General features: G+C 36.2%; 1 protein-coding gene across 1 annotated transcript in view; it reads left to right on the top strand.

Annotated features, from left to right (window-relative positions):
- Positions 1-27,313, top strand: part of Gfral (GDNF family receptor alpha like) — a 45,576-nt gene extending 18,263 nt beyond the window's left edge. The window contains exons 4-9 of the mRNA XM_027411403.2: positions 1,277-1,330; positions 2,112-2,442; positions 5,563-5,813; positions 24,127-24,219; positions 24,646-24,718; positions 27,250-27,313. Coding sequence (XP_027267204.1) covers positions 1,277-1,330; positions 2,112-2,442; positions 5,563-5,813; positions 24,127-24,219; positions 24,646-24,718; positions 27,250-27,313 — 866 coding nt within the window. The remainder of the gene's footprint in view (positions 1-1,276; positions 1,331-2,111; positions 2,443-5,562; positions 5,814-24,126; positions 24,220-24,645; positions 24,719-27,249) is intronic.
- The last annotated feature ends 286 nt before the right edge of the window (positions 27,314-27,599 follow it).

The following is a 27,599-nucleotide window of genomic DNA, read 5'->3' as shown; positions in this document are numbered from 1 at the left end:
ACACACACATACACTTGGGGTTGTAGCTTTAACATTTATGTTTGGAAAAACAGAGCATAAACATTTAGTTGATAACAATAAAGGGCTTATAAAAAAATCTGGTGGGTCAAGGGTAGTTTCTTGAATATGTTTTAGTCTATAGCACAAACTTGTCAGTTTGTCCAAATAGTGGTGTTTATCTGTATTAGTAAGTCTGTGTTTGTACTTCAGAAAACCTGTATTACTCACTGAAATCTTGTTTGCTTGTTTTTCCATTCTTTGGAATTAATATGGGTGTTAAATAAAATTTTTATTTTAATTTTAGTACCATGGCAATAGAAGTCAGCTCTTCCTCAGAAAGACAAGAGGTTGAATCCCAGAAGAAATGATGATTCTTTACCTAACTGATAGAAAAATAGAATTACGCAGTAACAACAGCTAGGGCAGAGCAGAGTTGGACACACAGCACTGAAAGCGCTTACCTATGGTAGTACAATTGTTGCTCCAGTGGACTGATGAGCAAGGAGCACAGACAGCCCAACAAGGACAAGTTTAGTCATGAGAGGATGTTTACATAAGAAAGAAGTTGGTGTCTTAGGAACAATTGTGAATTAAGTACATTAATTAAATTTTTAAAATGAAATTCTGATCATATTGCTTTCCTTAACATTCTTTGCACAAGTCTGTTGTTGCGTTTTGTATTTTGTGTTGGCTTTAGTGGTGTTTATTTCCTAGAAAGCCGTGGGATATCAGTGATGACTACTGCATACTTCTATTATCAAATATACCACCTGGTACCTAGTCAAAACCCAACTAATGTTTATCAAATTGAAGACTCTGTCAAGGAAATTTTCTAATTCTATCTTTATGAATCCTAAAATTCTTAGAGACTAAGAAAATAGAGGTGGAAATTATTTTAAAATTGTATTTCAACCTGATTTATGATCCTGTTGGTATGGAAATTTCTTTTCCTTTATTTTTCTTTCTCCCTTCCTCTCTTTTGTTCAGAAAATATTCCTTCTGTTCTTTTTGCTTCAGATCTTTTTTTTTTTTTGCTTCACTTTTACATAGTCTAGTCATCAGCACTAACTTATATCTTCAAGTAACTGAATCCACAAAACAAAGCCCTTTTCAATTTACTTGCATGGTTTTTCTTCATCTATTTCTCAATTTTAAGTATCAAGGGTTAAATAAGTGTTATACATGTTTGTACATATTTGGTTGACTATTCATTCATAACTTCTAAGACATTTTTAAAACTCTTCAATGGTGAAATAGTTTCTTGTTTTCTTTCTAGATAACCTGAAAAAGGATAATAAATTCAAATGGGATCTGACTACTTTACATCACGGTAACGTGTATAAACTATCATTTTTATCTACAGTGTAAAAACTGGATGACATTATTTAAATATTATTATCAGGGCTCTCAATGATATGCTGATACAAAACAACTTGTGACTTTTTAAAGGTTGCAGTAGAAGCATGATGCAAAATCATGACATTCTTTCCAGCAAAGATTATGAAACCAACTGTTTTGCCCTTCTGTCATTATTTGTAGATATTTTGAGAAGTATTCTTACATTGAAACAAATGGTTAGGTAAATTTTGAGTAGATTTTAATCATACAAGCCAACGGTTTGCGTATACCTGCAGTGATGGCAGAGGCAACACTCAGTACATATACTCATTGAAATATGAGCATCTTTATAGGCAGCAATTACTGTGTAGCACTTTTGTTCAGAATTTTTTATCCATTCCCAATTAACTGTGATAGAACAATGATTTTGACTCGTGACCATGAGCTCACAATAAATTACATTGTTCACATTCTTTTTCTGAAGATTTGTTGCTTGTTTTTAAGAAACTTATTGGCAGAGATTTTTTTCCCCTAAAGCTCCACTTCGGTCCTCTCCATTCCCCACCACTCTGTATTACAACACATAGTATTTGTAAAAGATGATTCAAACATTGCACTCTCAAGCCTCACTAAATTTATAATTTTAAAGAAACCATAGCACCCTGTTACACTTTTGTACTCAGCTTATTGAATTCCCAGAGTTTTATTTGCAGGCTCTCTATATACAACCTTATGCTTATTTTTCTATGACCTGGGCATTTTATTGCTTTCAGGATTCAGACAGATGCAGTCTTGTTTGGAAGTGACAGAGGCATGCGTAGGGGATGTGGTTTGTAATGCACAATTGGCCCTTTACCTTAAAGCATGCTCAGCAAATGGAAATCTGTGCGATGTGAAACACTGCCAAGCAGCCATACGGTTCTTCTATCAAAATATGCCTTTTAACACTGCCCAGATGTTGGCTTTTTGTGACTGTGCTCAATCTGATATACCCTGTCAGCAGTCCAAAGAAACTCTTCACAGCAAGCCATGTGCACTGAACGTAGTTCCACCCCCCACTTGCCTCAGTGTAATTCACACTTGCCGAAATGATGAATTATGCAGGTGAGTAAAAACACACATACCTTGCTTTCTTATTTCGGCACCTTATTTATTATAGTCCAATCCTAACATTTGATCTCCTTCCATTGCTGGAGTTCCCACCATCATCCAAAATGGTGTAAATAAAGCCAGACAATTCCCATTGTGAATCTGTGGTACATGTGTGGTATCCTTTTTGAAATTCAAATGAAAAATGCAGAGTATGATTTTACAATAAAGAAACACACCATGTTGAACTTTGATAGCCTGCATATCATATTTTTAAAGATCTTATTTGTCATGTGTGTGTACATGCACACATGCATGACCATGCAAGTACATGTAGCCAACAATTTTCATGAGTTGGTTCTCTTCTTCCATCATGTGGGTCCTACAGTTTGTCAGGCTTTTTTGAAATTTTCTTCCCATCCTTATCTATCCCACTGGTCCACAAAAATCTGCTTTTTAATTAATTAGACTTTTTTACTCATGTGACTACAGAATCTTTGTTGTTGTTTGGGTTTTGATTGTTTTAGATAAGTTCTTCCTTTGTATACCAGGGTAGCCTTGAGTTGACAACCCTTCTGCCTCAACCCACTGAGTACTGGGTTCCCAGGCTGCCAGGTTACCAACACATGTGGCCTGTTGTGTTGAAACATGCTGTTAATTTTGCCAAGGTGACTCTTCAAACTTTAGAGTAAATGCTTTCTTTCTCAGCCTCAGTTCTCAGAGGAACAAGGTACTCCTGAGTATGGCGTAGGCATTCCCAGCATAGCTGTGTGCTCCATGTCAGAAATGTATTCTTTTCCCCTCTTCCCATCCTCGTGCTGTCTGTTAGGAAGAAAAGAAAAGCTAGTTGTTTATTTGTTCATTCAAATTGTACATGAGTCAGGCACCTATCTAGGCCTCAGTTAGGTATGTCTGTCTTGCCGTTTACTAGAGTCAAAGGAGACAGTTAATAAGGAATGTTTACCATATAAAGTTATGAGTGTATTTCAGATGAAAAGAGGTTGGAGGGAGGAAAGTGATACTGTTTAGAGGTCTGGACTGAGTTCATTTTCTCTACCAGTTAAAGAATTAAAGGTCAGGGAAAATCTTGAGCCCAAAAAGTAGCAGCAGGGAAATCTCAAGCACCACAGACAGAATTGCCATTAAGGAAAGGTGTTACTTGGGATATGGAAGCACACACATGTAGCAGACACACATAGAGAAAGGCCCTATGCTAAGCAGAGGAGGGACTCTGGAAGCTGAAAGCCTCCAATCTCTTCTTGAATACTGTTTTTTTTTTGTTGTTGTTGTTGTTGGTTTTTTTTTTTTTTTTTTTTTGCCTCTAAAGAGGTTTCTGCTCTTAATTTAGAGTTGATCAGTTTGAAGAAGCCAGCCATCTTTAAATTTACCATGGCCTGTCTCCCTATCTGTCTGGCTACCAGGGAGTCTAACTCCTACTCTTTCAAAAGGGAAGGGAGAAATGTCATAAATTACAGCCTCAAAAACAAGCAAAGAAGCCTAAGAAGTAGACTGAAAAAGTTGTAACATAAGGAATGTTCCCCAAAGCAGTGTTTGACCTACCAATTGAAAGAAATGCCTGAGTAGTTATCTTAAGTCACTACCTGAGAGAACACAAACCAATCCAACAGGCAAGATAAGGCAATGGCATTAAAGCACATGCCACCTTCTGAAGAAGTACTAGAGGAGGAAAGCAACATATAATGAAGCCAGAAATTAAACAGTGTAAGGCACCAGGGCTCAAGGGCTACTGCCATGGAGAGGCTCTTGCAGATTTGAGCAACATTGTGAGTGATCTGTTTCCTCTGCTAAAACTTTTGTTCTAGCTGCTAGCTGATGTCCAACCATCCTGTGCAGGTACTCATGCTTAGGAACCTCCAAGGAGTTCAGTATGTCTGATTCTTGTTTTCTCGTTGAGGTTTTCATTGGCACTTGTGATTTTTATGTTCATTGTGAATTTATCTTTCCAATGGTCAGAAACACATGGGTATGTAGACAGTTTGGGACATGAGTAAGAAATGCAGGAAATAATGAGAATATGGAAGGAACTGAGAGGGTGTTTTTACAGGTAGTCCCCACTGGTCTTACACTAGGTCTTTCTGCTCAAGCCATGAGATTAAAGATTGTCATGTGCCACTATGTCTAACTTTTTGTAATCTCACTTGGTGGGGGTGGGGATGAATGGTTACAGTCAGTGTCCAAGCTAGGTTCAGTCATTTGACCTTAATAAGTCAGTTAAAGGAGTCAAGTTAATACTGGAAAACAAACAAAAAGGAGACTTAGTTAATTTGGCCTCACTAGGAAGAGGAGAGAATAGATCCAGTGAAACTCCCTACTTCCAAGTTCATCTTGGGGGAGCTGAACTGATATTAAATTTTAAGTAGAAAACCAAGGGTTTGCATGTCTAAGAAGCTCCAATCAAGCTGTCTCCCCACACACAACTAACCCATCATTGTCTGGGCTTCAGTCTCATCTGATAAGGTGACTGGACAGGTTGCTAGAAATTGTGAAATCTCTGTGAGTTCAAGGCCAGCCTGGTCTACAGAGATAATTCCAGGACAGCCAGGACTGTTACACAGAGAAACTCTGTCTTGAAAAGAAAAAAAAACCCAAGATATTTTGAGATATCTTTGGGGGAGACAGCCTTAGTTCTTGCTGTCCAAGAAAAAAACTCAAAATAATTCTGTAAATTCTATTTGGTATAATTAGGAGCATGGAAAAAGAATTGTGTAGGAAAACTGGATTGGCGGTGCCTCATTTGAATTTTCTTGGTGGGGGACAGTGTCTAAATGTTAGCTCCAAAATCATATGAGGTTTAAAAGTTTTTTTTTAAATAAACTTCTAATAAAGTTCATACTGCAAATCATCACCCATTGTGATAAAAATAGAAATAAGGGAAATTCTCATAGAAGGACGGTAATTTACAGTTTCTCTTTTTTTGTTGTTTTGTTTTGTTTTTGTTTTTGTTTTCTCTTTGCACATTCCCTATAGTAACAGTGAAAGTACAAAGTTAGCTTTGTACTGGGACCTAGAACTCATCATGCCCATGCCAGTGTTTCACTAGGTGAAGGATAATCACATATTGTCATGAAATCACTCTATTCATAGGCTAATTCCAGTTCTTCAATTTTTCTCTAGGACACGCTATCAAACATTCCAGTCAGAATGCTGGTTCCATGTGATGGGAAAGTGCCATGAGGATGAGACCTGCATCGGCACATTAGGCAAGCAAGACCTTATTTGTTCTGGTAGTGATAGCTGCAGGGCTGCCTACCTGGGAACCTTTGGGACAGTCCTCCAAGTGCCATGTGCTTGCAGGAGTATCACACAGGATGAAGAACCTTTGTGCATGACTTTCCAGCACATGCTTCAGAGCAAATCGTGTTTCAGTAAGTTACCCAATTAAAAGATTGTATATCTATATACATATATATCTTGTTTTCTACTGCAACGAAAAAAAAAAAAATAGCAATCCAGGCAACCACCACCAAAATGCTCATAAAGACGATTTGCATTTACTATTTGCTTTTTTCTCATTTATCAGAAGGTGACATACTTTTTAAATTGATAAGTTACCAATGATTGCCATTTCTTGATTTTAATATGAAAAGCGTAAAAGGCTTCATTTACATGCAGAAAATATCCTTATTCCAAGTTATGTAACAACAGCCCGGCTCCAAACATTGACCTCAAATCGTTAACCATTTAGTCATTTACTTAAATAGTTATATACACTGGCCTTGGGTGTATTGTACTGACACTTTTGTCTAGATTTGATCATGTATTGATAATACCTCATGATTCCACTGAGACTGGATTAACCAAGATGGCATTTAGTAAACATTGCTGGCTAGTACAGCATAGTTCTCCTCTAATGTTCCCTTTAGCAATGTAGCCTGTGATGGCTACATAATGCAGCAGAACTCCTAGGGACTAAAACCAGATATACAGGTATTTATCAAGTATCTCCTACTGGCATACTGTAAATACACCAGTGAAGCAAGTCACATGATAATCTCAGAAATACCGTGTGAACAAGCTGCAAGAGGATGAGGATACTACATCCTCTTGATGTCAAGATGGGCTCAACAGAGTTTATTGATTTAAAAATCTATGATTTAAGCTGTCCTGCCTGTGAAGTAGATCTTTCCTTAGATTTGTTCCTCTTCCCCCTTGGACTTAGCAAATCTACTGATCACCCTCTAGTGATAAGATGGAAAATGTACATATATTTTTTAGGTTAATCTTTAATATAGGAAAAAGAAAACTGAAATTTATGCCTGGGGCTTAGTTAGGGTTGAGTACACTGGCATCACTCTCTGGAGATTCTCAAGCTGTTTTGTGAAAATAGCTCAGAAGAGCTTGCAGCTTCAGCTCATGTGTGTTTCTGTCTGTTGTCATCCCACTCTTGCCAGTGACAGTCAGTTTTCCAGAGAATGAGCTGTCTCTACCTGGTGCCCTTAGTCTTGCATCCATCTAGTCCAAAGAAGTTGCCTGTGCTGTGTTTGTTGTTTCAGCACCTTGCCCTCGTACACACTGATCTATGCACTAGATTTGATGTGGCTTTTGTAATTGGAGGGATTGTGCCACTGCTCAGTCTTATTACTCTTGTCCTACAGTCAACTTTACTCAATATTAGAGAGTTCATATTTTAGTCCCTCTCCTCTCTGATGAAAACTAATGAGTTCCTATCTCATCACCATTCTTTAAAAAAAAAATTTTAAAGAATATATTTATTTACTATATATACAACATTCTGCCTCCACCTATGCCTGCACTCCAGAAGAGGGCACCAGATCTCATTAGGGATGGTTGTGAGCTACCATGTGGTTGCTGGGAATTGAACTCAGGACCTCTGGAAGAGCAGCCAGCACTCTTAACCTCTAAGGCATCTCTCCAGCCCAAGGCACCATTCTTGTTGGAAAACCTCACATGATGCTAATGTAGAATAATCAATTTATAATGTCATTCATGCTGTGTAGTAAAATGTCCTCTCTGAATTATGGATTGTTTGCATGTTAAATCTCCCTTTCTTGTTGTACAGAATTACTGATCTCTGTATGAAGGCTGTCTATCTTCCTAGACACCAGTAGGCATTTCCCACCCACCTGACTGCTCCATATACCTACATATTTCCAGTTTATACTGTGGCAATTCCCTTCTTCAATCTGCCTATTTTTATACGGGTATCTATATGACCAACTCCTTTGACTCATAAAACCAAATATCAGTAGATTAACACAATGTTTAATTCCTTACCAACATAAAATAATTACAAAGAGAAAAATTGGGATGAGAATTGAAGATTATTGAAATTTAGATGTTACCAAGCTATTCCTACTAGGTGGCTGAATTCTTCTGAGTTCATAGAATCCATTCAACTTATCCACCCTGCTAATTAAGAATGCAAAAAAATTGTTCTGGATACTTTGGTAGGTCAGTCCTAAGTACCTTGTACATCACTTTCACTTTTATTTATTTTCAAGGGAAGCTGGGAAACACCATTCATATCTGTGCCTGGTATGAAGGGAAATGGATTTTGATGCATATATAACCAATTTCTGCCACTGTATCTCCAACAAAATATATAAAGCTATGCCTCCCTAATACTGATCCAATGTATTTATCATTATGCTGGGAAGTACAAATTTATGTTTGAATATGTCTGCCACATATGGCAGAATACAAATCATAGAGCAATGGATTATGGGTAATAGTCTATTACTTTTGAAGAACAGGAGCAGTCAATATTCTACACAAATATTTTAATGTGTGGTTTTCTTCTAATTCATTGAACTAAAACTTGCTTTTTTTGGATCTCTCTACAATGATGTATATAACTACCATGAGACTATGTCATCTTTTCCAGTATAGCAACATACTTTGCATTTGCATGTTGAAAAGAGACCCTGCAGACTTACATTGTATAACCTATTAACATCACTTGTTACAGAGGGCACTCTTTATGAAAGATAGAGTCTCCCAGAGAAATCTGCCCATTTTTCACCACTAGTGTGTATTCTTTCACATGCCACTCCCCGCTCACTTCTGTTTACAAATTTCCATGTTTGTTGCTTCATCTCATTGACCTAGAAATTAACCTTCTAGCCACTTTTCTTTCCAGGCAAGGCAAAATCGATTACCTGCAAGGAGGGCTTCTCTTTCACACTGCTCTCTAGGATCACCTCTGTTTTGTGGTATGTGCCAGATGTCCACAAACCATGAGCACAACACACTATTTTACTCACCTTTCCTAGAATAGAGTGCCTCACTGATCTAATAATATGCAACAAGAGATGTATTTCAAACAGTAAACAGGCTGTGTGTGTGTCATGACCTTGTTCCACAACACAAGAAATGTGTCATGTAGTTATCCTAGGAGAATTTACCAGAGACTGTATACCACACTGAGAAAGAAATTCAGTGTATCAAGAAACTATTATATAGTGAGTAATGTATGCCTTCTAAACAAACTATTTAAAAAACTACTGTTTGTGTTCAGAATTATTTTAAAAATAAGTTCATTAGTTGGACTTCCAGAGTTTTATTTGGGGATTTTTTCTTTTCATACTTCACAAAGACTATACACATTTTCAACGATTTCTTTTAAGTGTTCACAGAGTTCATAAGTTCCCCAAACTTATGTGGAATAATTATTCTGTTATAATGAAGACCCTGATAACCACAAACACAGCTCCAAGCCAAAGGGAATTAATAGACATTGAATTTTTGGTTCTCAAACATGAAACAGCCCCATAAATATTTATAAAATTTCTTATATAAAACCAGTCTCACCCAGATGACTCTGACTGTAGCCAAGTTTGGGAGCCACTGCTCTTACCCACATGTGGAAAACTTCAGTCTCCAGTGTTAGGTCACAGAGTCTCTTTTATACTCAGAAGCATCTCTAGTACAATAAAAAATGTCAGTATAGGGGAAAAGACAAGGCTACTAAGAGGAAATCCATGCAAATCCTTAGGTGAATATTTTGCCCAATCCCACTAGACAACTATGGATACACAAGTCACTCTAAACAACCAATGAAAGAGTCAATCAGTAAATCCACAGACATGGGAACAGAGCAGTATATACTCTATCCAGGTGGTAGGACTATCCTAAATGCAACCAATTTCCTTCCCTTGTTAGAATCTTCTAATATTAATTCTTTCCAACTAAAAGTCTCATAGTTTTATGTTTCATCTTAAGCCAGAATTTTTCAATTCAAATTTCTAAACAAAAGAACCATGAGTTGACAAGTGCAGGTTGCAGCCTGCAAATGATATGCAAATGATACCTCTCTTTGTTTTCTAACACCATTCTTTTCTACTGATAATGTTTTTCTGAGTTCTAAGTAGTAAGTGTCCATTTTAAGTCAATACTTGGAATCATGTCAGCACTGTCGATAAGCAACTATGCTATGCAGTTATGTTCTTAAATGTGTGCATCACCTAAGCTGCCTGTATTGGCTGTATCTACCTGAACAGATAGAAGAAGATTGTTTTCAATAGATATCTACATCCAGCTGACTTTCATGAAATATTGGGTGCTTATGTATTATACATAGTCTTAAGAAAAGGACCGTTCTGGTCATCCCATGCTTTAGTATTTAGTTTCATTTTATAACCCCATTTCTTCATCGACGTAGACATCAAGGTGCTAGTAAAACAGTTTTATTTATCATGTTTGTCTGCATTCAATAGATAGAAGATTTATTCTTGCCTGACAGCATCTGACAGACTCTTTAAAAGTCCTGATCCAAAGTCCCATTCCATCAGTCAGTGCACACAGAGACAGTCTTTTAAACCCACCTATGTATGTGGGATGGTGTGGAGCACATCATTGCACATTTCTCTGTACTCATAAAAAATTGTACATTTTAAGAACAATAAAGACTGTGAAGATGAATTAATACAGGCTCAAACTTATCTTTTAAAATGTCTGTCTTAGTTTTTAGTGTCATGAAATCACTGCCTGACTGAGAAGGAGGATTATACACTAGAAATAAAATAATGAGCAAAGTTAACTGTGAAAGACATTCCCATTCAATCCTGTCTTTATCTTCCTTCTCTCCCTCCTACACACACACACACACACACACACACACACACACACACACACACACACACACATGAAAGACCATTTCTTATAGCCAAATCATAAGGCACTGTTCCAGGAACTTTATGTTAAGTTCTGTCTTTAAATAAACCACTTGAACAAGCCAAAACCACTGACTTTTTCTTGGTGTCTACACAAAACTCTAATTCAAGTTTAGTTTCCTTCAAATTCAGTCCAGGTGCTAAAATAGTCTTCTGGTTTTCAAGGAACATTCAATAGACTTTCTCTAGTCTATATTCATATTTATTATGTAGTTGCTAAGCATTCAAATATGTTGTATTTTCTGGATTAAAGTGGCTCCATGATGAATTTGTGGGTCATCAAATTCATAGACACTCACTTATAAATTTATGTTTTTCCCTTTAGAACTCTGTGATTATTCCTCTAGGATCTTGTTTTCATTATTAAAAAGGATTTTGTGTTCTTTAGAGATCAAGCATGTGTACTTTAAGTTAGTAATAAAAAGAATAATAAAAACAAACAAACCATTTCTTTAAAATGAATTCAGTTACAAATCGATGTAGAAATGTATAACCGTGGTAAATTCTGTAAGTTTTGTCTTTAATGTATTTTAATTTATAGACTTAGAATTCCAAATGTTTCTTTGTGCTTGGATCTCATAAGAAAACCAGTGTTCTTAACTTTTATTTGCTTTCAAACCTAAATATAAACAGAGACCCTTCTTCTACTTTCTTTCTTTTCAGGCCAGCTCTTAAATGCGGATTACAAACTATGATCAACACAAACAACCCTAATGGTTGACTGTCATGTGTGGAAATTAATAGAGCTTAGTGCAGAGTGTGGCTTTGGAGAGGCAACACAACACCAGCATGTCTCTATTGGGCATGATCTTCATCATCTCTAAACAAGAATGCTGTCACAAAAATTACAGAGTTAATTCATGGGGAGTATCTGGAACTCAGTGAACAATGATTCAGTATAAACTTGAGGAATATGGAAAATCACAGAAATCCATAGGCTTGGCACTGTTACAGTGATGTTGTAGACAGATGATAATTTCAGCAAACCCTAAGAAGTGGCTTCTAAAATACAGTGTTAGAGTTGAGCAACTGTACAGCATGTGTTCAACTAAAACCAAACAGAAATACATTTATTGCATACAATATTATATTTTAAAATGCTAATTCTTTCTGAGACAAGGCACACTAAACCTTCTTGAGAAAATCTCAGACTGCCCTCATACTCTAAGAAGTCCTTCTGCCTCAGTCTCCCGGATGTTTGCCACCAGGCCCAGGTTTATACTATTTTAAATTATTTCAAAAGTATGAATTATTTTTTATACCTTTCCCCCACAATTTTATACATGAATACAAAGTTGATTCACCATATCCACCCTCCCCCTCCAACCACAACTCCCCCTGCATCTCCATTCACAGGATTCATGGCTGTGTAGGGCCATTGATAACTTTTCTTCCCCAGTAGCTAGCATAGCACCTTCATTCATCAGTTTATGAACATCTAAGGTGTTTCTGTTTCCTAATATGGTGAATAGATCATCAATTAACATGGGCAAGCAAGGATTTCTGTATTAGGCTTTAAAGTCCTTTGGATATATGCTCAGGAATGGTATAAACTGGGTCTCATGGAAGATCTACTTTTAGCTTTCTGCCTACTCTCTATGCTGGTTTTCACATCAGAACCACCAGTTTGCATCCCCAGAAGCCACAGCATTTGTAGCACTTGATGTCATTTGCCTTCTTAATCTCAGCTATTTTGATTTGGACAAGATTAAATCTCAATATAGTTGTAATTTTCGTATCACTGATTGCTAAAAACATTGAATGGTTTTTTAGGTCGTTATGTTAGGAGATTGTTATTTTGTGTCCTTAAGTCTGGGTCTCTGTTCTTTTCCATTGACCTACATGTTTGTTCAGTTTATTTGCCAGTGTAATGCTGTTTTTATTACTCTGGTTCTCTAGTATAACTTGAGATGTAGTATGATTGCCCTGGCAGCATCATTCACAATATTATTTGTACCAATCTATAAGCATTGGGAGATCTTTCAATCTTCTAGTGTCTTCCCAAATTTCTTTCTTTGGAGATTTAAATTTTCATTGTAGAAGTCTATCACTTCCTTAGTTACATATTTTGGTGTTTTCTGATTCCATGGTATCCTTCTTAGCACGTTTGTTATTTCTGTATAGAAAAGTGACTTGTATTTGTAAGTAAACTTGGTATCCTATGACTTTTCTTAACATGTTGATCATTTATACTTTGGCAGAATCACTGGACTCTATTATGTATCCTATCTGTGCTGGCTAGGTTTTGTCAATTTAACACAAACATAGACGTATCTGGGAAGAGGGAATCTTAACTGAGAAAAATGCCTTCATAATAATGGCTTGTAGTTAAGTCTATGGTACATTGTTTTGATTAATGATTGAGATGGGAGGGCCCCATTCATTGTAGATGGTACCATTCCTGGAAAGGTGGTCCTGTATGTTATAAGAAAGCAGGCAGAGTAAGCAACAGGAAGCAAACCAGTAAGCAGCATTACTTCGTGATTTCTATTCAGTTCCTGCCTTGAGTCCCTGCCCTGATGTCCTTCTAAGATTGACTGCAATGTGGAAGGTCATGGAGAAACCCTAAATAAGAGACTATCATATCATCTGCAAATAAATGTCATTTGACTTCTTTTTTTCTTTGTAGCCTTTAGTTTTCTTTGCTTTCTTTTTCAATGTTATGGCTCTATCTGGGGTTTCAAGTGCTATATCAAAAAGGAGTGGGAATAGTGGACAACCCTTTCTCATTTATTTAATGGAATTACTTCTAGTTTTTCTCCATTTAGGGTGATGCTGGCTGTGAGTTTGTATTTTATATACAGTCTTTACTCTACATTTATTGATTTGCTTAAGTTAAACTATTTCTGCATTTCAGAATAAAGTCAACATGATTGGGGTAGGTCATTATGCTGGTTAGTTTTGTCACTTGACACAAACTAGAGCCATTTGGGAAGAGGGGGCGTTAACTGAGAAGATGCCTCCATTAGACTGGCCTGGAAGCAAGTCTGTGGAGCATTGTCTTCATTAATGATTGATGCAAGAGGGCCCAGCCCACTGTAGCCAGAGTTACCATAGGCCTTGCATTGTATGAAAACCAAGCTGAGTGATCCATTGGAAACAAGCCAGTAAGCAGACCTCCTCCCTGATCTCTGCTTTAGTTCCTGTCTCTAGGTTCTTACACTAAGTTCCTGTCCTGACTTCCCCTCATAATAGACTGTAAGCCATAAAGTGAAATAAAGCTTTTCTTCCCTGGGTTTCTTCTGGTCATGGTGTTTATTGTAGCAATATAAAAGCAAACTAAAACAATGTTTTCAGTTTTGTAGCAGTCTATCTTTTGTTGGGCCACCAACCAGTTTCCAAGTCATGACACGGAGACTTATTATTAGATATGAATGCTTGACTTTATCTTATACTTATCTCACTAGCTCTTATAACATAACCTGTTTCTCTTTATCTGTGTCTTGCCTCGGGGCTTTTTAAATTTCTTTCCTTCTGTATATTTTACTTTCACTGCTTCTCATGTCTGGCTAGTAACTGTCTGGCTTCTGGCCCCGGGTACGTCCCCCCCTTTCTCCCTCATTCTCTCCTCATTCTTCTCTAGCCTGGATTTCTCTGCATACTTATTCTTTCTGGCTACCAGCTCTACCTATATTTCTCCTGCCTAGCTATTGGCCATTTAGCTTTTTATTAGATTAATCAGGTGCCTTAGGCAGGCTAGGTGAAACAATTGCAACACTATGTAAATGTTTATTTACATAGTTAAACAAATGCAGCATAAACAAATATAATACATATTTACATAGTTAAAATAATATTCTACAAAACTGAACATTTTAAAAAATTGTCACACACATATATTCATAAGAGATATTGGTTTATTCTGTTTCTTTGTTGTATCTTTACCTCATTTTGGAATTAGAGTAACAGAAGCTATATAGACGAAGTTTAGAAGTGATCCTTTTACTTCTAATTTTTGGATAATTTTGGAAGTATTGATTTTAGTTCTGTCAAAATCTGGTAGAATTCTGCTATGAAGCCTTCTAGACCTGAGCTTTTTCTATAGTCTGAAGGCATTTTATTACTGTTTCTATCTCCTTACTTGTTATGGTCTGTTTAAGTTGTTGATCTCTTCTTGGCTTAATTTTGATAGTTTAGATGTATCCAGAAATCCATTGATTTCTTTTAGGTTTTTCAACTTAATTAACTGTAAGTTTTTATATCCTAGGCATTCTATTTTCTTACATTTTTCTATGGTACCTGTTATATGCTCCCTACCAATCTATAAGTTTATTAATTTGTATCTTTTCTTTCCTTGTTTTGGTTAATTTGATTAAGGGTCTAACAACCTGGTTTATCTTTTCATAAAACTAGCTCTTAAGTTCATTTATTTTTTTAATTGTTTTTGTTATTATTGCTTTTGTTTCTATTAATTTTTTCCCTGGTTTCATTTCTTCCTACCTATTGGTTTTGGGCTTGGCTTATTATTGATTTTTCTAAGCTCTTGAGATGCATCTTTAAGCTATTTATTTGTGCTCTAATTAAAATTTTAATGTAAGTACTTAGTGCAATAACATTCCCTCAGAGGACTACTTTCAGTGTGTCCCACAGGGTTCTGGCATCTTGTGCTTTTATTTTCATTTATTTACAGAAATTAATTATTTTCCTTTTTTGATTTCTTCATTCGTCTTTCTTTAGTACATTATTTAATCTTCATGAGTTTTTGTAATTTCTAAATTACTTTTCCTATTGATTTTGAGCTAATTGAATCATGGTCAGGGAAGATACTTGAAGTTACTTCAGTTTTCTCTATTTTCTGAGATTTGTTTTATATTCCAGTATGGGATCTATTTCATGGAAATATTTTATGGGCTCCTGAGAAGAATGTATATTGTGTGATAGTTAGGTAAAATGTTCTTTAGATGTCTATCAATTTCATTTTATCTATAGTATCATTTAACTCCAAAGTCATTGCATCCATGTTTAAGATTGTAACATCTTCTTGGTTGATTATTCCCATAATCAGGACAAAGTGTCTTTGAGTTCTGGCTAAAGACAGAGTCTTAATTGAGAAAATTCCTTCATCGAATTAGCCTATAGGTAAGCATTTAAAGCATTTTATGGATTGGTAATTAAAGTGACAGAATCCAGATCACTGTGGATGGTGCCATCCTTGGTCAGGTGGTTCTGGGAGGCATAATAGGGAAGTCTGAGTAAACCATGAGTGAGCAAGTACTCCTTGTTCAGTATTCCTCCATGGCCTCTACATCAGTTCCTACTTCCAGATTCCTGCATTGAGCTCCTGCCCTGATGCCCTCTGGTGATGGACTGTGATATAGAAATGTAAAGGAAATAAATTGTGCATAATATATACTTGCCATTGTAAAATTGGTCTTGGATGAGAAGTGCACCTATCAGATAGCTAGCATTACATGTTTGCACACCCAAAATACAAACTGGGAGATTTGAGTACACCATTATTGCCATGGTAACTCTAGCAGTTTGATGAGATACTGTGGTCCTGGCCGCTATCATCTGCACTGGAGCACGACAATAGACAAACAGCCCAAAGAATTTCCTTCCAAAGACTAGATCAAATTTTAAAAAAAATTACATCATTTCTTTCTTTGGAGTAAAATGAGTCTTCTCTAGTTCAAATTGTCTTTTATTGCTTTGTTTTTAAAACTATGAAAATCATTGTAAATATTTTGTCCTATCTCGTAATAGAACGTGCTTGTTTGCTTCTATTATATGTTTAAATCTACATGGAATACATTTGTACAAGAAACATTGTAAGTTGGGTGGTAGTGGTGCCCACCTTTAATCCCAGCATTCAAGAGACAGAGGCAGGTGGATCTCTATGAGTTTGAGACCAGCCTGGCCTACAGAGCTAGTTATAGGACAGCCAAGCCTGCATAAAGAAACTCTGTCTCAGGGGAATGAAAACAAATGAAAGAAACACAGTAATTTCCATCTAAGCTTACTTAGAATGTGGGTAAAGCTTTGCCATCTGCAAACCCAGTGAGTTTGCCATTATGTGCCACTACTGCCAGATTTTGCTGTCTATGTTTGTGGATTTAAGTCAGTGTGAGCATGCCTCTTGGTTTTTATTTTTGAAAGCACATGCAGAGAAGGCATTCTCTGACCAACTTGAATCCAGGTTGTGTTAGAGACCCTGTTTCTTCTTACCTCTGAATTTTGACTATGAGAGACAACATACTCCCTTGGTTTTGTTTTTTTTATTATTTTTGTTGGCAAATATTCCAAACAGATACTCTGAGGAATTATTTGGCCCATTTTTTTTTTTGAGTTCCTTTCAAAATTCAAAGTTCTTTCCAGAGAAGATAGATGGAAGGGATAGCCCAAAGACACGTCGATTCCAGTTTGGGAAAATGCTGGCTTTATTTTTGCCACTAAGTTTTCTTGCACACAAACGTTACCAATCAAATCCAGCTGGTTCACATTTTGTCTGCAGACCTGAAACCCAATGAATTTGGCTTGGCTTCTTATTTTGCAGAAAATGTTTCACACGGCTCAAATCTGGAAATGCTGAAATACACAAACCCTCAACAGGAACAACAGGAGAACATCTGTCTCAGACCTTCGCTTTTTCCCAACTCTGCTCTTAAAGGCTTAGGTGTTTTTAGGGGAGAAGGAAAAGTCTGCCACCAAGCATGAAATGATGCATGAATCATCCATGACTACCTTGGCTGTGTGGTTATGCCAAAAAAGAAAGATTAAAGAGTTGCCACTGATGAGTGAGACAGCTCACATTTTGGCATCACTATAGAGGACAGAAACATTTAAGATCATGGAGGGAAATAAGAAAAAAACCAAAACAATATTGTTACAATTTGAACAATAACAGTCTTTATTATGTGAAGGCATTGTGCTATCTTTTCCATTTTCCAACCTATGCTTTCATTGGCTTCATCCAGTCCCCTTATTGCCTATAATTGGGAATGGAGATCATGCCAAGCCTGCATAAAATAAGCATAAATACTTTCTGTGCATCAGGGTTGTGTATGTGAAGTCATAAAAGCCATTTATTGTGAGAGTGTGTATTCCCATCTGAAAAGCCACGTATTCATGTGACAGCAACATAATAGCATCAGACTCTTCCCATAAAACACCATATGTAGGCATTTAATAGTTACTGCTCTGGCACCTACACTCTGGGATCTTATCAAAAATGGGAAACTTCTATAGGAAAGGATGTTTGGTACTTAGACAAATTAAGCCTCTTTGATAAGGCCAGTAAGCATCAAGTAAAGTTTTGCTATGAATTCACTGGGAATATTAAATACTTTATCTTTCAGGTTTTCCAAAATTTCTGCTGGAGTTCTTTTCATGGAGCCCATCAAAATCCTTACAACATTAAGAGCACTCATTGCAAGAATATCCAAAACTCACTGCCTTGTAAATTGTAAAAGCATTCAAATTGCTTTTATTATCTTCATTCATTACTCTCAGCCGATCAGATTTCAAATTTGGTAAAATAGTGTGAATGGTATAAACTTGCCTCATGATCTCTGCAACTTCTTAGTGATGTCTAAACAGTGTGCCTTTATGATACAGAAGCCTTCTCTTCATCTCTTTCCTTTCTACTTCCTCTCTTTATGGTGCAAGGGGTTTTTTGTTTTGTTAGTTGTTTTTGTTTTAGGTTACCATCAAGGCAGCCTAAACTTTCCCCACCATCAACATTCTTTGAGTTTATAAAAGTTGGGTTTATATTCTGTTGTTGCATCAGCACCTGGGGTTGGTGGATATAAACTCTCTAGAAGCAATGTTGGGGACTTTCAAAACAACTCAGTTACATAAGACCCTTGAGTTCACTAGTTTCTGGTTATGTCTACTTTGGTTGGGAGGCACAGCACCCTGACAAGTGAAAGCCATATAAATCAGTTAACAAGGCTCCTTTTCAAGGGTCAATTGGCCATACTGACCCACTGTGATGTGTTATGGGGTTCTGCAAATGAAGATTTTGCTGGTGGTGTTATAAGTATCTAGGTCTCTATGATTCAGCCCACTCACCTTCAGTCACTCTTCCCCTAATGCAACAGACAGTCTAAACCTTACAATGGTATTTTGTGTATGCTACATGTGGTAGTTATTACCTTGAAAATGTACATGAAGCATATGTCTACAGCCTTAATAGCTACTTCCAACACTTTTCCATGCCTGCTTTGATCCAGTCAGTTTCCTTCACTTTCATTCCAGCACTCCTACCCTACAATGAACATATTGTAGCTTTTAATTGTTTTTAGTCTTTAAATACTGTCAGACACTAGCTCTAAAGAGCTTTCAACAGGGTGCCATCTCCTGCAGATTCAGTGCTGGCTTAGCTGTTACTGCCCCTATGTCTGATTACATTTATCTACCAATTACATGTTTTTTGACTCCCATATCAAATAAACATAAACCCAGACTTTTTCTCTCCCTGACCCTCCTTTATCCCCTCTCTCTTATTAAGAATTTCGACCTCCTTAGCTTACCATAATGAGAGGTTTATATGGCTTATGACAGTTTCTCTTTTAATATTTTATTTTGTGACATTCATATCTGAATAGTATATTATATCATTGCCCCTATCTCCTCCCTCCAATTCTTCCCATACCCCTACTGCTCAAATTCATTGCTTCTTATTCTTTAATTATTATTTTTCTTATTTATATATTTATAAATGCAACTTATTGATTTTATTTTGTGCCCCTCATAGTATATGTGTTTAGGTCTGACCACTTAGGACTGGATCACCCTGAAGCAGATTGATTCTTCAGTTCTCAGTGGTGATAAATGTCTGTAGTTGTTGGTGGGTTGGGACCTTGCAAGAGTTCTCCCATCCAGCTTGGCATAATTGCTTTCTTTCACTTCCTTAACCATGTGTTTTCAACCTTCTCTAGTCTGACTGTCCTAAGAGTATCAGGAGAGAATTTTAAAATTGTAAATACCTAGTATTTTGTGTCCAATTCATTTTTGAACTATTAATTCAAAGCCTGTAATGATAGGATGTATGAATCCTCATATTTAAATATTCCACAATTAATACTAAAGTGTAACTACTATCAAAACATATTTGTCCAAAGAAGAAAAAAACATGGCTTCTATTTTATACTGCATGCTCTGGCTTGCTTAATCTTCATTATTAGCTAAAAAGTATTACCTTAGTTTAGTAGAATGATAAACTGGATACAGAAGACCTAAAAGCAAAATAAAAATTAGTTCAAGCCAAACATTTAGCAAACTAGCAGGAGACCTTAAGGCCAGGGCAAGACACCAATGACTGGCCTCTCCTAATGTTGTCGTGTGTTTTGCTAACCCTGCTATCTATAGTGCTGTAACTTACTTTATTTGCAATTATCGTTATATATTTATAGGCTTATGTACAGTGAAAGAATAGTTAGAAAATATATATTTACAGAAAAGCTACTATCTTGTGATACAGACAAAAGGATTTGTGAACAACAAGTGGTTCTCACTGATTAGGATTTTTCTTCAAAACTTTAATAAATATATTTGTATAAAATGACCTTTATGAGCATAAACATATTCTAGAGAGGAACCTGTAACACAAAAAAATAGTCTGGAGACAAATATTGGGGTTCAAGCTTCAAGCTGAAGATCAGAGAAGCAAAGCAGCTAAGCCAGTAGTTCCTACCTCTAAGGAGGCTGAAGCAATCCTGCCCTCAACATTGCTGGAGACTAATTGCCCAAAAGTGGCTGGAGAATAAATGCTTCAGACTAAATATCTGTTCCCATCTTATGTACATCTCTAGAGCTGGAATTAAAGGTGTGGGATCCCAAGTGCTGAGATCTCTTTTGTGTGAGCTGTTTCTCTTCTACAATGATTCAATCTTGTATAACCCTAGGTGGCCTTGGACTCCTGAGTCCTGGGATTAAAGGTGTGTGCCACCACTGCCCTACATCTATAGTTAACTAGTATGGATGGCTTTGCATTTTGATCCTTCAGGCAATCTTTATTAAATCATAAATAATATAGCACCACAGGAACCCGTGGGAAGGTCTCTGAAAACTGACAGTCAACACTTCTGATTCTCTAAACTCAATGCACTCACTGTCTTCCACAGAAAAGTTGGTAATATAAGTGTATTAAAGTGTTTCCAATTCCTTCTGATTGTTGTCAACAGACAAAGGACCATACCCTGTGAGTGTGCATGAGACATGGAAGCAACTTAGGTTGGAGATTTTAACTGCTCAAAGCCCAGTTTGATTCTTGTAACCCACGTAAAGTTGGAATGAAAGTACTGGCTCTACAGCGTTGTGCTCTCACATATGTGTTATGACATATGTTCATGCACGCGTGCGCACGCACGCATACACACACACACACACACACACTGAGAAACACTTGTATCATAGAACTAGTTGTTCTATGGAACAGATTTTTTTTCAATCATTTTCTTCTGGCACCCTATATTTTCCTAGTGTGTAAATGTATCAGACCTAGTGTTGCATGGAAAATAGTTTTAAAATGCTGTCTCCTAAAATCTTTTAAAATATTGTGCCTTTTGAAGTCAGGTTTCTGAAATAGGTGACAATGGATCCACTTCATTAAAATGGCTCTGGAAGATATCTCCAAGAAGCTGCTCTTTGAGTGGGCCTTTGAAAGAGAAGTTTGCTCTAGAAAGAGGCAAGAGCAAATGTCAAATGACCCAGCAATAAATGCCATGTGTTTTGTAAACAATGAAGCAAGAAAGGAAAGGGGGAAGGAAAGGGAGGAACAGAAGGGTGATCTAGAATAGAACAGGCAAGGATAAGTTATACTAAAATATACATAGTCTGTGTAGGAGTTCCTAACCATTTTGGAGTTCCTGGGTTTAAAAAGAATGATACACTATTTGATTTGGTTTTGAAATAGATCATTTTTTTTCTTAATGATTAAAGGCAAGAAAGATCAGAAATAGGAAGATAAATTGATCATGTTGGGAATATTTATCAGAGAGGTTCAGATGAAATAGGATGATGGTTTTTATTTAATAGATAAAAAATTGGAGAGTAGAATTCAGACATGTTTGATAAGATCGGCCTGAGTAATGGGCTAATAAGTCACATGACTGAAAGAATTAAGAAGAGTAAAAATTCTTTCCAGATTTTCTGAATGATATTGGGTAATTGGATCATTTACTGAGACGAAAAATACACTGGAATTAGTTTCATGCAAGGAAATGTAAATTTAGGATAGTGTTAATGGTAGTTATATGATATGCAAACAAGCGTAAAAGGAGGCAGCCGGGCATGTGTGCAAGTCACTTAAGATCATCTTTTTAGTACTGAATTTTATGCCACTCTGGCATTCAAACATGAGAGATAGTAGTAAGAGCCAATAGTGGAAAATAAAGGGAAAATGGCAGGCCAACTTTAAGTAATCTTGAAAAACATAATTTCAGTGTAACAGCTTGTATGAAACCCTTGATTCTGGATACTTGAATGGAGTAGCATGGAGTTTTCTGAAGATAGCTAAAAAACATATTACTGGGAATAGAGGGCCAAGAAGATTTCCTGAGACACAATTGCTTAGTGATGACATCAGGCCATAGACCTGATGTACACAGTGTCACAAAGGCATGTGGGGTCAAGGACATACCTACCTCCAGTGTCTGGGAGAACGCTGAAAAACAAAAAATAGAAATTTTTATATTTCTGAAGAGAACATCATTTAAATTTGCTCTTAGTATAACACTAAAGTAAATCTAGATTTACCACCAAATGTACAGAAACTTTATAATGTAATTAATAAACATTTACTTTCTCTAAAATGTAGATTATAATAAATAAGACAGATGAAATGGGACTGAGCTAACTATCAACTCTACCAAGTTCAGCTTTCTGGTAATAAAACTCCACTATTTATAAAAGTTAAGGAAGGCTGTCCACAGGGCTTCAGTTGCCAAGAAACCTTTGGTAATACTGATCTTTCTTGCTGATACTCAGTGCCCTGCCATGAAGCAATATTTAAGTAGTATTATGACAAAAAGATAAATTTTCCTAGGATCCTATCTAATATTTATGTCACTAACCTTTTAGATTTTGTTCATGTGTACCATGGGAATTAAACTTGCCAAATAAAATATTTTCTATTTTTTCTAGCCATTTAGTAATTGTCTTAGTTCCTTACATAAAAGATTGCATGATTTGTCAGAATAATAATTTTTTCTTGTGCAACAATGAGTTAAATTGTGATATCAAACCAAAGCAAGCATCTCTATGAATAGAATTTCTGGAGGGAAACTCATATTGTTTGAATAATTAATCAGCATATAAACATATGTGTGTACATATACATATATATTTGCAGAATCCATGATAATACCTAAAAATACCATAAAATTTGAAAAAGAATCATGTGTTCTTCATATCTTATGTATTAGATATAATTGCATTATCACTTATTTTATCAAACGTCTGTATTGCAAGTTGATCAAAATTCATTCTTCCCTTCATGACCATTAGTATAAATGGAATTTGCTTCATAAACTCAAAAATGCCCAAATTACCACATCTGTTAAATTTGTATTCTGACAGAGTATATTTTTCAATTCCTAAAACCTGGAAATGAAAAATAGCATGAACTATAAATGTTTTAAATGAATTAGAGTTTTGGGTTCCTGAAAATAAGTTTCTAATGGCAAATCATTACTTCCATTTTTTTTTCTTATTTGGGCTTCTTCCTGATCCACCCAGAAATTTCTGTTACTGAATTTTCCATGTACTCCGTAATGTGAGCTTATAAGCCCGGCAATAGGCTACATGGAGCGACGATTGGCTGTCATACCTTGGATGTTTGTTTTGTGTGGTTAGTCAGCTGTAATAGATCCATTAATTAACCATCAGGACTTATCTTCTTAAAGGGTAAAATTCAATGAAAATAATATACATCACAGGAAAATAGTTACTGATCTGGACACAAAGAAGCATGGCTTTTAGAGTAGTGAGGCAAACAGCATCTAAAAGGACTGAATTTCTCAGAGATGCCCAAGGCTACGTCCCAAGGGAAGCTAGCAGTAGTTCTTCAGGAAGGTAAAAGCTAGTTTCAATGATAGAAAGTGAAGGTCTTCAAACTGGTGAGAGTGCAGAGCAGATAGGACAGTGGGACTAAAGCAGCCAGGTTTCAGGTCTGAGCAGAGGGGCACCCGCATATATAAAGACTTTCCTCTGTAGGAAGTCATTTATGAGTGGTTCTTGGGAAAATGTGGTATCTTTAAAATACACTGAAATAATCACTCATGTCAATAAGGAACCTTCTCCTATATCCAAATGGGAAACCTAAAATCACTGTCTTCTGTCTCTCCTCCATGCGCAAGGCTCAGTAATATGGGATCTCTTTTTTTTCTGATTTCCTTAATGAAATTGCCTGGTTAAGCATGGCAAGGACATGCTACAAGTCTTAGCATTCCCACTTTCATATAAATCATTGAATTTATGAAAATGGTGTCGTATAACTGGATTGCTATCATTTAATATAAAAGGAAAGAAATTATAATGATTTGATAAAGCCAAAGTATAAGCTTTAACTATTCAACTGTCAATTTTTATTATTTTCTTTCAGATTATCCAACTCCAAATGTCAAAGACATTTCCTCATATAAAGGGAAGCATTCAAAGGAAATTACTCTGACTGGGTTCGAGTCTCCCTTCAATGGTCAGTTAAAAATTCTCTAAAAATCCAAAGAATTAAAAAATATTTTTATTTTGTTTTAGAGATCATAATATAATTACATTTCACCCCTTCCTTTTCCTTCCTCCAATCCCCTCCACACCTCTCCTTACTCTCTTTCAAATTCATGACCTCTTTATTCATTAATTGTTCCTACATACATGTAAGTATATGCATATATGGTACTAATATAAACATCTCAGTCTGTATGTTGCTTGTATGTGGGATCTCAGGACTGTCAATTTGGTATTGTATAGCAAATTAATGTGCTCTTCTTTGGGGAAGATCATTTAGCCAGCTCTCAGTATTCCTTAATTGCATGTAGTTCTTTAGGTAGGATTGAAGCCTCATGGGCTCCCCACTCTCATCCACATCAGCATATTCGATGAATTGCTCATCTTTTCTTCCCAGGAGAACTAGTCTATGCTGTCCTGTGCATGGTAGTTACCTGTGGAATTCTTTTCTTGGTGATGCTCAAACTGAGGTAAGGAAATGTAACTCAGAAGGGAGGGAATGGCCAACACCAGGACCTGAGAATGAAGGTATTGAGTATAGCTTTGTGTAGGGATGGTCCATAGAAACATTATTTTAAATTCACATGTAAGGGAAATGACCACAGTGGATTGGTCTAATGTTGTATTTACAGGTACATATGGATTATGGGTTTCTTCCAATCAAAATGTTTACCAGTCTGTCACCTGGGTTTTCCAGTTCACATTATTTAGAAAACTGATCAACTCATGGAAGGCATCTATTATATAATTCAGTTACATTTACCTAAAGGCATATTCATCACTGTGGCTTCCTATATATTACAAGATTTGTTCAAGTTTTAATATACATTTATTGAAAGACATAGTCAATGAGGCCTCATGTCATAGTAAATAAAAAGAGTGTCCCATCAGATATTAATGTACTCTTTGCAAATCATTTTCCTTACCTGCATTCATTGCCAGAATATGTCAATTTCTACATTTCTAAATCCTGAATTTTAAAATATCCTAATGTATTTAGTATTGACAAATAGATAACTTGCTTATTTTTAATTTAAGAGAAAAACTGGGAGAGGCTGTGATCAGGATGTATTGTGTGAGAGAGTAAATAAAAAGAAAAAAGTATCATACTCATTTGCTCATTCATTATATATGAATGCATATGTATGTTTAATTTGAACATCAATTATCTTTATATGTGTTAAAGTTTATTTAATCAACCACACAACACATGTACACATATTGCTTTCCCAGAGGCAAGCTAAGAAACTTAATTATTGGACTTGACAACCAGGCAGGAATAATAAAAAGCTGAAATGAGGAGGTAAACAACTAGCTATATCAAGGGGCCATGTACATGATGAATGGATGCTTTGCCTGAGTACACTCAAATTCATTTATTTTTAAATGCAACAAAGGTTTATAAAATACATCTACTTCTTGTTTCAACCCTTCTAAGCATTTAACATTTTCTAAACATTTAATTTAACGTCTACCAAAACCAGTACCAAAACAAACTGCCCCAAGGCCTAAACATTGTCTAAGACTATATTCAATAAGAGGATATTCTATGGATTCCGATATATTTTTTGAAGTCCAAATAATTAAAACTCAATTTCTTTTTGTTTCCTTCAGATTTTTTATTTAAATTGTAAACAAGCTTGTTTTACATGTCAATCCCAGTTCCCTCTGCCTCCCCTCCTCCCCTGCCTCCCACTAACCCCCTATTCCCATCCCCTTTCTGCCCCCAAGGGAGGGTGAAGCCTTCCATTGGAGATCATCAATGTCTGTCATAGTATTTGGAGCAGGGCCTAGGCCCTCCCCCATGTGTCTAGGCTGAGAGAGTATCCCTGTATGTGGAATGGGCTCTCAAAGTCCATTCATATATTAGGGATGAATACTGATCTACTACCAGAAACCCCATATATTACCAAGGCCTCCTCACTGACACCCACGTTCAGGGGGTCTGTATCAGTCTAAGGGGCAAAAACTGTAGTCAGTTGACTTCTGTTTATATGGTTTTAAATATTTGGAAACACCACTCAATTATTGTGCTTGCCTAGATATTCCACGACAATCATACTGTTTGAAGGAACACAGTTTGCTAACCCAGTAAAACCTATGGGGAGATGGTTCTTAATTGTTACTTTTTAGCCCCACACCTCATACAAAGTTGTCATTGGCTAAACGGGCTCACAATCAAAACTACGCCACATATACACAATACATTGGAGTTCCCCATGAGTTAGCTATAACTTTACCTCCTTTTTGCTTGAACAAAATTGCATGTTTCATTTTCTAGAGGACAGAGAGTGTTGTATTACACATAAATTTATTCACATGTTTTACTGGATTATTTTTGGTTTTTCTGTGTTACTGAGGATTGAACTTAATTAGACTAGTGCATGTTAAGGTAAGAGCTCTACCATTGAGTCACAGACTTAGTAGTAGTGGATATATTTAAGGTAAATTATTCATATTACTAAGTAAAAATTATTTCCCACATAATTTAAAATTTACTGTGTTCTATAATCAGACCCAGAATTAAGACCATGGCAAAAATCAAAGGTAGTATGAACAGAGCATACACTATCAACCTCAAAGCCTCCTCCCTGGCCCCAGCATAGAATGAGAAAATACTCCTAAAAGAATTCAGTCATATGTCCCCGACAGCCTTTCTAACCACTGTTGATGTTTACCCCTAGTCACTATGAAGAGTTTCACATGTGTTTTATATATTCATACTAAATTAGAATGCCCTGTCTTAAAATAACTTTTCAAGAAACTTATAGCTTTAAATTTACATACTTGAAAATAGGCCACTAAATAAGATTATTTGGAAACCACAATGAAAAATACGATAGTCCTCAGAGAAGCTGTAGAATATTTCACTGGTAAAGTTTTACATTCAGGAACTTCATCATCCTCATCCCTCAACAAAGACTCCATACCCAAATATAAGCATGCACATTTGTAACGAGCTGGCGCTGGCATATTTAACTTCTTCTCTTATTTTCTATAGGATATCAAGTAAAAAAAGAGATCCTTCATCTATTGAAATAGCTGTAGGTGTCATCACTCAGTGAGCCACAAGTCACTATCAACTGCAAGTCTTTGTAGGAAATCAATGGAAAATTACAATTGCCAATAATGTAATTTAAGATGGATTTGAAGATATTGGGTCATTATATACAACAATGCTTGGTACAGTATTATAGCATAGTGATCATGGATCTGATTTTTTTCTTTAAAATATTTAGTAAATACTTGTAGTGATGTCATAACTAGTTGATAACATTTCCTTTGCAGGCAAAAGGTGCCATCTAAAAGGTAACATTTTTTGTTTGAACAGCATCGGTAAACATATCAGCT

This window comes from Cricetulus griseus, chromosome 4 (assembly GCF_003668045.3).
Source record: "Cricetulus griseus strain 17A/GY chromosome 4, alternate assembly CriGri-PICRH-1.0, whole genome shotgun sequence".
Classification (NCBI taxonomy): Eukaryota; Metazoa; Chordata; class Mammalia; order Rodentia; family Cricetidae; genus Cricetulus; species Cricetulus griseus.
Note: the sequence above shows the minus strand (reverse complement) of the source record. Positions and strands in the feature narration are given on the sequence as shown.